Source organism: Enhydra lutris, unplaced genomic scaffold, assembly GCF_002288905.1.
Source record: "Enhydra lutris kenyoni isolate GAN:26980312 unplaced genomic scaffold, ASM228890v2 scaffoldscaffold21, whole genome shotgun sequence".
NCBI classification, from domain to species: domain Eukaryota; kingdom Metazoa; phylum Chordata; class Mammalia; order Carnivora; family Mustelidae; genus Enhydra; species Enhydra lutris.
In genome coordinates, this window is record NW_019154105.1 from 70,950,835 (window position 1) to 70,965,710 (window position 14,876).

At 38.0% G+C, this 14,876-nt stretch overlaps 1 protein-coding gene across 2 annotated transcripts in view; it reads left to right on the forward strand.

The window, feature by feature from the left end:
* The window catches only part of LOC111149029 (inositol polyphosphate-4-phosphatase type II B), a 372,027-nt gene that overhangs the window by 270,071 nt on the left and 87,080 nt on the right, over nucleotides 1-14,876 (forward strand). For both annotated transcript variants that reach the window (XM_022505917.1, XM_022505916.1), the window contains exons 16-18: nucleotides 11,948-12,120; nucleotides 12,951-13,074; nucleotides 14,053-14,170. In XM_022505917.1, coding sequence (XP_022361625.1) covers nucleotides 11,948-12,120; nucleotides 12,951-13,074; nucleotides 14,053-14,170 — 415 coding nt within the window. The remainder of the gene's footprint in view (nucleotides 1-11,947; nucleotides 12,121-12,950; nucleotides 13,075-14,052; nucleotides 14,171-14,876) is intronic.

Consider the following 14,876-nt stretch of genomic DNA (forward strand, 5'->3'; position numbering starts at 1 on the left):
ATAGAGGAGACCGAATAAACAAGAACAGGAAGAATAAGACAAAATTAGTAAAATCCATAAAACAGAGCCTTGGCTTGTAGACATTGCCTCCAGCTAAGGAGTAGGAAGAACTAAGGGGTACAAATCAAATGCAACTTGGATATCAAACAAAGGTGTCAAGAGAGAAAATAATCACATTGCTTAGTTAAACCTTACTGCATTCACATTTTTGTGACAAGCACTTGCCAAACCTTGCCATTCTTGCCTCCCTCTTTACAACAAGCTTGTTGAGGAGGTTCTGTTTTTATCCCCATTTTATAGATGAAGAAGTTAAGCAATACTTCTAAGACTACAGAACTGGTAGGTATCTGAGCAGGATTCAAATGCAAAGTGATTCCTGATTGAATTTGTCAAGAAGAATCTGAGTCCTTAGAGCAACTGTTGGTGAGATATGCTTAGATCTTAAGAGCAGTTTTGCATGTGGATTTTCTTGCCTTTATGTTTAGATATTAGTCGCATCTACTACTTCACTTGTTTGCTAAGTTTTCTGCTGATTTTCCAAAGCCCTAAATGCCCAGACCCTCACCTGCCTCTTCATACAGCTTTGTCCCAGTGCAAGTGGACAGGGTCCTGCACACAGCAGGGCCCTCTGCTCTGGGTTTAATGCTTTGTAATCACCATCTTGCATTTTTAAAAGTTGTATCTTTGTGTTTTAAATAAATTCCAATAGGGCAATGGAGGCTGTGCCTGGAGCTTTAAGATTCCGATTCACCTATGGTTCTGCCTCGCAGGTTCTCCAGTCCCTGCCCAGCTTCCCCATCCCTGCCCCAGCCCAATGACCTCTTTCTGTCCCATTTCTCACCTACCAAAGGGCCTGGGTGCAGGGGTGAAATACTCAGAGTCAGTCTGGGTACCTTTGAGATTCTGCATACATGCGTCACCGAGCCTAAGGGAGCATGACATGAAAGAGTAAATAGAATTTCACCATGACAGGTTGAGAGAGATACCACCGAGGAAGAAAGGAAAAAGGTTGTTTACTCCTTTTGAATGGAAGTCTCTCACATTTTAACTTTTCATTGAATTCTGCATATTATGTAGTCATGCTTTTTATAAGGGTTTCCAGTACAAAGGCCCTCAAGCAGCATATAGGGTAACATGAATGAGTCAAGTGAATTGGGTAGACACTGGGACAATATATTTCCCTCCAAAAAGAAGGGCCACCACTCCAGTTCTAGCCAATCCTTCCTACAAAGGAAACTGAAACTAAAATCACTGTATCTTCTGATTTTTCAAGTAAATGTGAATTTTTATATGAAACATCCAAATTCTTAAAAGGTCAATAATTGATATTTTAAAATTGTCAAAATATGAGGAAGACCAAATAAAATATCTTTGAGGACCAGATAAGGCTGGCCCATGGGCCACGAGTTTGCAGCCTCTGAATCTCTGATTTATTATAAATGCTGTTTTAAATATTATCTCCTCTACTAGACTTGGCTCTGTGAGAAAATATGCCAAGTATTTGTGATTTGCTCTTGAATCTCCAGAACCTGACATAATTCTTGGCAAGTAATAGAAGCCAATGGTATGAAATAAAAGCCTAGTTACCTTGATCTATAATTGCTACCTGACAAGAAATGCTTAGGTAGGTATTTTTGATATTATTGAGTATTTTCAACATAGTGAATATTTATGCATACATACATGAAAATCATTATATTATCAAAACTTATACTCAACATTAGACAATTATTTCAGTGGTTTTATAACATGAAACATGTCTTTTATTTTGCAAAGTGCAAAGATCCAAGCACAAAGCATCATTTTCATCAAAGGGCTTAAATATTAATATTCCTGAATGTCATGAATTTCTACACATAAAAGTTTAGAATTACATTGGGAAAGAAACATCAATGAATCAGGCTTTGAAAAATTCCTAGATCAATAGGTTAAAAAAAAAAAACTCACAACCTTTATAAGTATACTTACAAGCTAAAACCAAAACATAAAAACAGTAAAAAATAATCAAAAGATACCACATATATTTTTATTATAAACCTAGAATTTCAATAATAATTATAGATTATGAAATTTTCAAATATCCAGTCAGAAAATTAATGCTTCCCTTAAAAATTGTGCAGTGAATTTGATGTAACAAAACAACACTTGGCTCAGAGTCAAGATTCTTGGCAAGTCCTCAATTTACTTATTTGGTTATATAACTTCTGACAGATTACTTACATTCTCTGGACCTTAATTTATTGGTAAATTAAAGATCATCTAACAGTTCTGGGGCTTTCTTCCATTTCTACTGTTCTATGATAATAAAGGTACCTCATTATTTTGAGTGATTTTCTTTTCTTTCAGTCATTCAGCATATTTTAATTGAGTACCAACTATGTACCAGGTGCTATTCTAGACACTGAGGATACAAAAAATGAACAAAACAGGCAAAAACCTGCCCTCCTGAGGTTCATATTCTTGTCTCAGAGAAACATTAATACAAGAAATTAAGAGAATTTACACAATATATTAATGGTAGCAAATAATGTGGAAAAAATGGAGCAAAGTAAAAGGCTTTGGGAATATTGTTGGTGGACAGGAATTGAAATTTAAGGGCAGCGGTCAATGGCTTCATTGAGAAGTTGATATTAGAACGAAGACAAATAGGAAAAGATGTGAACCATGTGGATATCTGGGGAAAGGATATATTGAGCACAGAAAACAGCTAGTACAAAAGCCTTGAAACAGTAGTGCCCCTGTCATCATCAGTAAACAGCAAAAATGCCAGTTTGGTTTGAATAGAGAAGGTGAAGAGAAGAGAGTAGAAGATGAATTTATACAGGCAGCTTGGAGAAAGGATCATGTAGGACCTTTACATAGACTTTGACTTTGACTCTGAGAAAAATAAGAGCAATCGGGAGGTTTTGAACAGAGGAGTAACTTAATATGACATAAATTTTAATACCTAGTCTATTATGTTGAGATTAGGCTATAGATGGGAAGGCAGAACCAGGTATAGACTGGTTAGAAAGCTAAGTAATTGTCCAGGTGAGACATGATTATGGCTTGGACTACCAAGAAGAAGGTGGTAGTGGAGGTGATAAAAAGTGGTTGGACTCTGTACTTATTTTGAAGGTAGTGCCAATGGACTTTTCTGATAGTTTGGGTGAGAGAATGAGAAAAAAAGAGGAGTTAAGGATAATTGAACAATTTCTGGCATGAGCAGCTGGAGGGATGGAATGGTCATTTACTGGTTGGTGAAGACTAGGTAGAACAGGGTTTGTGGTGACTAGGAGCTCATTTGGGATATGCCAAGTTTACATGGTGATTTCAGGTATGCAGTAAGATATAAGAATCTGGGACTCAAGAGAGAGGTTCAGGTTAAAGACACAAATTTTGATAAATAGTACTTTTATCATGATGAGCACTGAGTAATGTATAGAATTGTTAAACCACTATATTGTACACCTGCAACTAATATAACACTGTATGGTAACTATACTGGAATTAAAATTTTAAAAATTAATTAAAAAGTTGGAAATTGTGAACATATAAATAGTACTCAAAACTGTGAGACTGAATAATGTCAACAAAGAGTTGAGTGTTCAGAGCAAAGGGAATTAACATACAGATTACAACTGGGGATGTTCCCATGTCAACAGGTCAAAAACAATGGTGGAACCAGCCACAGAGTTAGAGAAGGAAGGGCCAGTAAGGTAGGAGGATGCCAGGAGAGTATGATATCCTGACATCTAGGGTGAGAAAGTATTCCAGGGGGAAGTGATCAGCATGCCTAATGCTCCTGAAAGTGGAATGAGGACTAAGTAACTTTGGATTTATCAGTGTAACAGTCACCGGTGATACTGACGAGAATTCCCTAGAGTGGATGAGGACTAAACCTAAGTGGAGTGGTTAAGAGGAAGAGAAAGAAAGGAACTAGAAACACTATCTATAGACAACTCTTTTGAGGAGTTTCACCATGAAAAGAAGCAGAGAAATAGGGTGGAAGCTATAGAAATAGGGTGGAAATAGGGTCAAGTGGGGGCCATTTCTAAAGATGGGAAGAAAATGGCTTGTTTGTGTGCTAATCGGAATGCTCTGGTAACAAAGAAATATTGATAATGTAGGAAGAAGGGGAAAGAATTGCTTGAGTGATACTTCTAAGTAGGTGAGAGGAGCTGTTCTTAGCTGGAGAAGGACAGTTCATCTTCAGAAATAGGAGAGAAATAGGAAGAGCAAAAGCAACAGGGTTAGTAGGTGGGGAGTCATTGGGTGACATATAAATTAATTTATTATTGTAGTAATTTTTTAAGGTAATAGCTAACATTTTGGGGTTGCTTAACATGTGCCAGAAACTTTAAAAAATATTACCTGTATTATTTAATTCTTACAACACTCATAAAAATACTTTGATGTATTTAATGGATGAAGAAGTAGAAAGTTGAAAACACTTGTGCACTATCAAGCCCAGTCCAGTGACAGAGCCTGGCTTCTGACCCTGGTGGTCTGAGTTGAGAGCCTGTTCTAACTACTATGCTGTCTTGCTTCTGTTCTTTCCAGGAAAAAAAATCACTAATCTTACTCTGTACAGATAATTTTTTGCTGTCATCCTTTTAACAAAATGCTAAGTTTTATTAGACTCTAATTGGTGATATTATAACATAACTTTATGAAAATCAATCCTGTAGATATCTGTTAAAGTTTTATTATAGAATTGTACCTTAGGCAGAAATTAAGAATTACCCTGTATTCATAAATTACACTTGAAAAATTATTTAACTTTATCATAAATCTGGTGATGCTCATACCCACAGTGAAAGTGAGATAGGGAAAAAAATAAGTGATTCACATTTCCCATGTGGGAACATTGGGGTATATGATTCTTGAATGGAATGGCCTGAGAAATAGTATTGCTTACATTGTGTTTGGTCCCTTGCCTGCTTTCTCGGTGCTTGTAAGTTAAATCTATTTACATGAGTCTTTGTTGCATTTCGAGAATTTTTTTTTCTAGAAGTATTTTTAAAGTATTTTTTAAAAATACTTTTTTTAAAATACTTTTTTTAAAGTATTTTTAAAAAATAATACAGTATATACCATGGGTCTTGAAGTTTACCGGAAAACTGCTATGTTCACCTTGTTCACTTCAGGATAGAAGTGCATTGCCTCTTCCCTTTTCTGGATTTCTGTGCTCTACTCAGGCTTCAGTGGACTCAATATCCACTCCTTCTGTCTTCTCAATCTTAGATAAGGCACAAAACACAAAATTTAAATGACAGGAGCTCTCTGATGCAGATGTATTGGTAATTTCAGATCATCAGGCTCTGTGACCTATGCAGCTTATTCTTAAATGCTCAGCATATTTGTAGGCTAGAGTCCTGAGATTACAGGTTTTTTTAAGGCCAAAAGGCAAAATATGCCCAAGGGATACAAGTGTGTGACTCCTCCAGGTTCATCATAACCCCCAATTCAAAACTTCTGTGCTACAACAAATACAGAGCTTGTTTGATTAATGGATTTAGTTCCTGGAAGCTGTCTTAGCAGAATTTACTTAAGGCTTTCCACTTTGTGCTACAAAATGAGAAGTTTAACCAGGATATCGGTTGATGCATTTCCTTTGCCATTTTTCTAAGAGCAAGACTGGAAAGTTTTATGACAGTGTGTTCTTCGGCTGGCAGGATTTAAACAAACAAGGTTCCCTTGACACAAGAAAAGGTTGCCACTGTTCTCATAGCAGCTTGTTTTGAGTTGAGCAGTATACGCATTTCTAATACATCCTGGAAGGTGCCAAGATCAGTCACTTACCTTGGACCATAGTTCAGTGGACATTATAATGATTGTATTTTAAGATTCGTGTCTAGTCTTTGTGTGAATACCCCTGGGGCCTTAAACTGCTCTGAAGGCACAGACTGCTCTCTGTGCAACCTTTCTCCAGGGTCACCATAAACCCTGCTTCCGTTTGCCCTACCAGTACCCATTATTTCTAGCTTTGACCTTACGTCTTAGCTTTTGGCTCTCGCTCACACATAGTCTGTACCTTCTTATTTCCCTCCCTACCCCTGCTTACCTCTTTCCCTATCCCTGCTATGATAACTACCCAGTAAGTTTTTTTTATCATTTTTTTTTTCCCCTCATGGCTTCAGGCTCAACATGATTTCCATGTATTCTTGCCTTGTCCAAGTCCTTCAGTCATGTCAGCCCCTCTCCTCCTCCCTTCCAGTCCGCATACAACAACCTTTGGTCAGTTTATAACATCTGTTTATGGGACTTGATATCATCAAATGATGCACCCCTCCCAGACTTATCCTACAAAGCTTTGCTCTTTGGGTGTTTTACTACCTGCTGGCCATGCAGCTTCCTTGAACTCCATCTGCACAGGACTCCCTTCAAATGTTCAGTCAACGATATAGCTGTGAATGAATATGATCTTCTCACCAGAGATGAACTCTGTTGCCTCTAAACTCTTATTCCTTCTAAACATGTTTTGTCAGGTTCCCAGATTTTTATAGCACTTATCAGACTCCCTTATATGGTAAGTATTACTTTACACCTCTTACTTTCCCTTCTATATTTTAAGCCCCTTGAGAGTAGCAGTCAGGAGTTAGAAATATAAGTGTCACCCATAAGACTCACTTCCAAAAAGTTGTCTCTGGCTAACGAATGACTATGTGTCTCATGATGGCAGTGAAGAAAGGAGGGAAAGTGATAAAAGGAAAATAGGTTAGCATTTATTAAAGTAATATAAATACAGATTGATTTTTTAATTCCTGGACCGGAGCCAAGAGATGGATGATAAAGATGGCCAAAGGGTTAGGAAGGCTCAGAGGGCATTCTGGGTAGCTGGGGAAGACATTTCAAGGCAGCCAGGCCTCAGTGGGTGTTTTTAATTCCCTGATTATTCATCTAGCACATCATTAGCCTATATGCTGGAGTATGTCCAGGTATTTGGAGGCAGTGGGCAGGTGTCCATGATCTGTGACCAAAGATGGCCACATGTCTTATACTTATACAAAGGAGTTTAGCTGTTAAGTATGTGGAGAGGAAGCCTGATCATTGACCAATCCCTCCAAGTTATGCTGTTCAGATTGTAGAATTGTGCCTGAAGGACTGGGCCTTCACTCAGAGGGCATGTGGGTAGTGGTATGTGGGCTGATATAGGACATAGGTCCATCAAAGCAAAAAGGACTCTGAGCAGGGATAGCAAAATCTGCCACTGCCAGCCCCGAACTGCAAACCCATTGGCCCTTCTGTGGGACCTGAGGTTTGAGCACAGTATCAAAGCCGTCTTGGTTATGTATTTGGTCTCTGTTCTTACAACCTTGGGGATTTTATCGCCCTCCTTAGAGGCCGTTCTAATTGTTTAGCTTCACAGTGAGCATCTTCTTCACTGAGGTGAATCCTAAAAGCTGGGCTCATTTCTTCTCTATCTCTTTGCATAAAGTTTAATGGGCATGCAATCTTTTAGCTTTTCTTTTCTTCTGTGTCTGAAAAGTTGTGATAACAAAAATAACAATGGCTGTAAGCTTGTGTGGAGTTAATTATTTTAAATGAGCAAAGAAGACCAAACACCTGAAAAGAAAATGGCTCAGAAATTGGAAAGAAAGTATTCTGCTCTGCGGCAGTTGGTTGGTATTTGGCTCTTTTATTTTCCTCCTGGGTAACATAAGAGCCATTGAGCTCAGAGGACGTGAACATCCTGTACAGGAAATAGATGGCGTATGGAGGGGGTGGGGGGGCACCTGGCAGTCGTTCTTTGAATCCTTCAGTGAGCGTCACTTGAATATGTTATAGAAGCAAGTAAAGGGCTGGAAAACAGGCTCTGCTTGGATGGCTTCCAGGACACTTCACAAAGCTCAGGAAAAGCTCAGCTAAGCCACATGCATTTTATGTTTTCCTAAGGAAAGACTCTGCTTTTTTGGTCTCAGGGTTAAGGAGTTTCAGCAAGTTTTTATAGAGACAATAAAACATTCTCTTTATATTCCCCTCGGTCAGTGAAAGAAGCCCAGAGGGATAGAATTGAGGATGTGGGCACTAAAGTGTCTGCTGAGCCGGTTAGCTCCCAGAGAGGTGTTTGTGAAGTGACTATACGGTGGAGATCCCCTAGCCACCTAGCTTCACTGGGTATGTGTGTGAGTGTGTGTGTGTGTGTGTATGTTGTATAAAATCTTAGTTGAAACTTGAAGTAATTAAACTCAGAAAACTGGATGTGTTCATTTCAGAACTTCTTATTTTGACCGGATAGCCCAAAATGAACACCAGTTCATCCCTACCAGAAAATGGGCTTTATCTTGAGAACAAACTAAGCACCATGGAAATTGTGAAGTAGAGAGAGGCAGGAAGGTGAGGGGGAAATGACAATGGTCTTAAGACTGTCAAGAGCTGTACCTTTTATTCTCCTCCCAAAAATATTTTTGAAGAGAAAACTAGAGCATTTGCTGTTCCTTTGTGAGAATGATTTGGAAAGCTCATTGGAGCAAAAAGCCCATTTATGAACTGACTCCAGCCTTTCTTTGACCTGTCATACACCATTGTGTTTATTTGAGAACCTGAGATTTACAGTGAGTGAATATTAACAGGGACCAGAACCTATAGTCATTGCAATTTGCATTTGCCAGTGCAGTTTTTTCTGTATCTGCTCAACTTAAATTGTTTCTTGGCCAGAAAAAAATGTGATGTTAGCTTTCTCACTTATATTTTTCTATAGGAATCTTCCTACTATCTTTAAGGCATTCTGCCTCACTCACAAACTTGTATTTTTATGGTGTAGAATTAATGTTTTATTATACTGTCATTTGCCTTAAATGTTAGCCACAAAAACTGTATATAATTATAGTAAATGGAGACACTGAATATTTCTGACATTAGGCAAGCAGCTAACAATGCCCCTAAGTTTAAAATATTAGTGTATTTTTTTTCCAGGTTTTCAGTTTAATTCTATTAAGATTAGAAATCAGATTCATTTTTTTCTTTATGTGATTGCAATTTATGAGTAAGAATCAACTGGTTAAATAACTATGAGGATAGGTTTTGAAGTGGGTAAGGAAATTATCCTGGTGCTAATGAAGAAATGTGCAAAGAAAGATCTTCAAGAAGAACCAAGAGCTGTATTAAATTTTAGCTGTCACTGAGTGTCTTTCAAGAGAAGTGTGCCCTTAAGTTAATTTTCCACTTTCTAACTAGGAAGTGCATATCACACCCTTGACCAACTTACTGATCACTTGACACAAGAGAGTATGATGCAAGGTTCCTAAACTACCCACACATGCTATGTATAAAGCCATATAGATCAGGTACTTGAACAGAGTAGGGACAACCTAGCTCTACTTCAGCCTAATAAGGCAGCGCCACCTACTGCACACAAGCTTTATTTATGTTGGAGATTGTTGAATAGAAACTGGTCTCTACAGACCTAAGCGCAAAACAAAATCATGCTGCCTTCTATTCTCTTCTAAGATGTAAATCTCAGTCAATTTATTGAAATATTTGTTTTCCTAGTGTATATACGTATGTGTCAGTGAATCAATATATGTATGTAAACATTCATATTGGGAATTATAGAGTGGGAGAGAAATGGGAGATAGAAGAATATAAATATAAAAAAACATAAGAATAAGGACTATTCCTTTCAGATGTCTACTGATGTGTCTTTTATTCTGAAAATAAGACTGATGTACCTTCATATGCCCTTTTACATATACTTATGACATAAAAATCAATAATTAGCCAATGCTGGTTTTAAATGAACTGTTGTCCAAATTTCATTGTAGGCTGCCCACAAGTGAGTCCTTCATTAAATGATTACAGATTTAATAGGCCTTCATTGTATTCCCCTTTGTCTGGTGTTTTTTTTATTCCTACCGTAACATGTAATTCTACAATATTTTAAAATAATAACTCGTTATGTATTTTGCATTATAGCATCACATAAGCATTTACATAAAGTATTAACAAGAGTGCATCTTTTTATTAAGTTGGGGTCATTAATTATTCTTTCAACCATTTTGGTTTATTTCATTTGGTCTATTACAACACAACATAAAATAACTAAGCGATGGTAGATAAGGTACAATAGTGATTATGATTGTTTATATCATTCCCTATAACTCTTCCAAGGACTGAACTGGTTATTGACCATTTACATCATTCATGGTGAAACTTACACTTTTGTGCTGAGAAGATCATATCATTTCAGATCCTGAATTATAATTAATTTTCAACATACATTCATTTCTATTAAATTTCATTGCCATACTACTATTAATTTATTTGTATGTTAATGAAATGTCACACAGTCTGAAATGTGTAGGATTTGACATTTATCAGAGCCTTGATTTCCAAATAAACTAAAATATAACTTTTTCCCATATCATATGCCAACATCATGATTATATACTTGAAACAAGTCAAGTATCTAGACATACAAAAAACACAGATGGTTTCAGTTTTGTACCTGATTTGAAGAAAGCCTATTTGAATTGTCAAAAACTTGATTTTTTTCATATTTGCCTATATCTTTAAAAATTTTTGTTATGGGGCACCTGTGTGGCTCAGTTGGTTAAATATCTGCCTTCAGCTCAGGTCATATTCCCAGGGTCCTGGGACGGAGCCCCATGTCAGGCCCCCTGTTCAGTGGGGAGTCTGCTTCTCCCTCTGACTGCTGCTCTCCCTGCTTGTGCTTTCTCTCTCTCTCTCTCTCCCTCTCACCCCTCTCTCGGTCTCTCTCAAATAAATAAAATCTTTTATAAAAATATAAATAAATAAAAACCAAAAACTTTTGTTATATTTATTGTAACTTTACTCATTCAATTAAAACTGATTGAGGGACACCTGGATGGCTCAGTTGTTAAGCGTCTGCCTTTGGCTCAGGTCATGATCCCAGGGTCCTGGGATCAAGCCCCACAGGCTCCCTGCTCAGCAGGAAGCCTGCTTCACCCTCTCCCACTCCTCTTGCTTGTGTTCCCTCTCTCGCTGTCTCTCTCTCTCTGCCAAATAAATAAATCTTAAAAATAAATAAATAAATAAATAAATAAATAATAAAAAATAAATAAAAATAAAACTGATTGAATATCTGCTATATGTGAGACCCTATGCTAGGCTCGGGTATTAAAATATAAATTCCTTGCTGTCAGTGAGCTCCCTTTCTTACAGAGCAAATAGTGTGTGGATAGTTCTAGAACAGTAAGAAAAGAAACTGTAGGCACAAAGGTAAGTAACTTAAACTTCAGTAAATGAGGTGGGGGTGGGTGGCAGCAGGACAGGGAAGTACACATGTTCAGTTCACCTGGGACTCTAGACTGCAAGTGAGAATGTTCTGAGAGACTGGAGCAGTAAGCAGACTTCAGGTAATGGAGGCTGTTTTATGCTTTTGGACTTTATTCTGAACGCTTTAGTGTTTTTACAATGTTTAAAGTAGAGCAGGGAGGGAGTGAATGATGGGATGGAATTAGATTAGATTAGAAAGTCCCCTCCAGGGACTCTGGGGACACTGTTAAGAAAAGGTTCAGGTAGGGCATGACTGGAAGGAGAGGGATAGTAATGGACAGAGAAGACTGAGAAGTGATGAAGGCAGAGGGCATGGGGACAGTGACTGTCTGGTGGGTTCTACAACAGTAGAACTAATTCAATGTCCCCAAAATGTGAAGATCATAGAAGAAGTCCAGGAAAACTGGTTTCCAGCCTGGAAGGAGTTTGGTGACACCACCCACTAGGCCACAGGTGGTCCCCAGACTGGAGGTGAGCAGGCCAGAGAGGAGTTCTACTGTACATATGCTAAGTATACCCAGCAGAGAGATCCAAAGGCGGCTGACGGCAGACATCTGGAATTCAGAGAGATTTGGATCAGACCTCTTCAAATCGAATCATTGTGAATCCTTAATAGTGTGTGTACCTTGACTAAGAAGAATAACCTGGTTCCATCCCCGAGACCTTCATCTATTCCCCTGTTCTTACACCCCCTTCCTCCCTGCAGAGGACTGGTATGAACAGCTGTATCCCCTCATCCGTACCCTGAAGGACTGCATGGGAGAAGTGGTGAGCCGAGCCAAGCAGTCCCTGACCTTCGTGCTCCTTCAGGAACTTGCGCACAGCTTGCCCCAGTGCTTGATGCTGACGCTCAGAAGGGACATCGTCTTCAGCCAAGCAGTAGGTGCCTCTTGGGAGCACAGCATGGGGCTGGGTGGCTAAAAGGTATCCTTGGTGATGGTAGAGGTCTTCTTTTGGTAGTTTCATTTTTTTAAAGAGATTCCTTACTTGAAGTTTTAGTATCAGTTTTCCTAATCCATAATAAATATGAACTGAACGGAAACAGCTTTTGAGATCTTAAGGATTTATTTCTGCAGAGAGGTGGCCAAGTCTCTGAAATGTATGCTCTGTTTCACGGTGCAGAGAATCAGGGAAGAAAAGGCCTCCCACCCTGTCATCATATTATGCCCTGAGGTCTCCACACAGCACACAGTGGAAGGAAAGGGGTGGCTGCCTTGCACAGAGGTGGCGGCAGAGACTGGCAGAAGGGATCTGTTTGCCATCTCCCATTTCTACAGCTCCCTAATGAATCCCAGGACAGGGCCTCATAATGATCTCTTATACGTTTTCTTTGTCTATAAAATAAGTTTGCAGGGCAATAATGCTTAAAGGCAAGATTTAACAGGACCACTTCCATTGCCTTCAGCCAACCCTGTCTCATGACACTGAGGCTGGTGTCTGTCACAGTGGCTTGTCCTGGGGGCCTTTCTTTTCCCTTCTGCCTCAAAACCCACAACTGAGTTTTATAGACCTACACGTGGAGGAAGGGAGACAGAAGGAAAGGGAATATTTTAATCAAACTGTCCATGTCCTCCACTAGTTCATGAATGTTTCACATACTTGAAAAATTTTAATTAATTCTGTGATGCCTCAAAAATCTTAAGGATTTTTCAATTAAAGTTTGCTGACTCTAGTCAATTTCTTCAATGACTTTTTTTCTTTTCTTTTAGCTTGCTGGATTGGTTTGTGGTTTTATCATTAAATTACACACAAGTTTGCATGACCCTGGGTTCCTACAGCAGCTTCACACAGTGGGATTGATAGTGCAGTATGAAGGACTGCTAAGTACATATAGTGAGTATCGCTTTAGTACATGTTAAACTCATACTCTCATTCATAAGGATATTTGATCTATAGATTCTGCAGTTAAACATAAAAATGTGGAATAAACCTTGATGACCTAAGCATTACAGAAATAATGTAACTTTCAGTTCTTTGCATTCATTGACCTTGTAACTGTATTCTTACCCCCATTATGTTTTGAAAATGGAATTCTAGATTATTTCATGGAGTATGAATAGTGGAGTCTGAGCAGACATCTGGCTTTTTAATATAAAAGGCTCTCTGCCAACATAGTTTCAATGACTGGATTTTTAAAGTCCCAACTCTCTAATGTGTGGAACTGCACTATTTAATACATAGCCTGGTGTGGCTTTTCAGCACTTGACATGTGTCTAGTCCAAATCAATATCTACTAAATATGCACACCAGGTTTCAAAGACTAGTAAAAACTAGTTTTATAAAAAAAAAATGAATAATTTTACATTGATTTTTAACTGAAATGATATTTGGGATATACTGAGTTAGAGTAAAATATATTATTAATATTAATTTCATATTTATAAATTTTACTCTTTTAAAAATATGGCTATCAAGAAATTTAAAATTGTATGTGATCTGCATTATATTTCTATTGGATAGTGTGGATCTATCTCTATTTCTAGAAATCAAATATCATGCCTATCAATGGAAAGACAGCTGCATGATACTCTGTTTCCTAAAGGAGTTAAAACTTCTCTGTAGTCTTCCTGCAAATGTATACATTTTTCTTTTCCCTTAAAGGGTACTTGGACTGCTGGAGTCCACTGAAATGGTTCTTATTTCACTGGTGAAATTCTTCAACCTCTGAGGAAAAGCATTTAGAGTATATTCACTGCATTCAGGAACTCATTCACTAAAATGCTAGAACAAATCCCAGCAGGGAAATGTAGTACCAAATGACATTTTCTTTAAATAGTATGTTTGTAACAATGCTCCTTTTCCCTTGTGTAGGTGATGAAATCGGAATGCTAGAGGACATGGCTGTTGGCATTTCAGATTTGAAGAAAGTCGCATTTAAAATAATTGAAGCCAAATCCAATGATGTCTTGCCAGTTATAACAGGAAGGCGGTAAGTGGTACCCATTTCCTTGGGACCAGGCTTTGTTAGATATTTGTCTTAACTCCTGACAGAGGAGCCAAAGAGAATTAAGGTTTGGTTTGGAAAATTTTCTTTTGTTCCTTTTTTTCCAATTTGGTGGAGAAATGAATGTAAGTGACATAATAGGGGAAGATCTTGAAAAACTAGAAGGTTCATGAATGTTTATAAATGTGTGTGATAATGAGGTGAGCATGGTGATGGTCCCCCATGAAATATGAGGGATTTCGAAAGAATAGCAGGCACGAGAAGAACACTTTTCTCTTTCTTACTATCTAGTCCAAAGCTCTAGGTGTTTTTACTTTTGCTGGAATCATTTGGTTAATAGAGTCATAATTCCTGAAATGACTTTAAATTAAATTCTGTTAAAAGCAGCAACATTTTAGAAAAGATCTATTTCTGTGTCAGGGGCATATACCACCATTTTTCTTAATTATTTTTGACAATTCACTCACAGACTGAAATTTCCGAGAATGTTTTTAAATAAATAGCTTCGTAGGTCAGTGAATGATGGGCAAAATATCAGAAATAATTAAGAAAAATGATGGTGCATAGAGTAGACCTCCAACAGAAGAGTTATATCCTGTGGTAAATCATTTTAGTCGGAAGCCCACCAAATTATAACCATTCTGGCATTAGCACTTTTCAGTGCTGCATGAGGATATTTGAAATTTGAAAC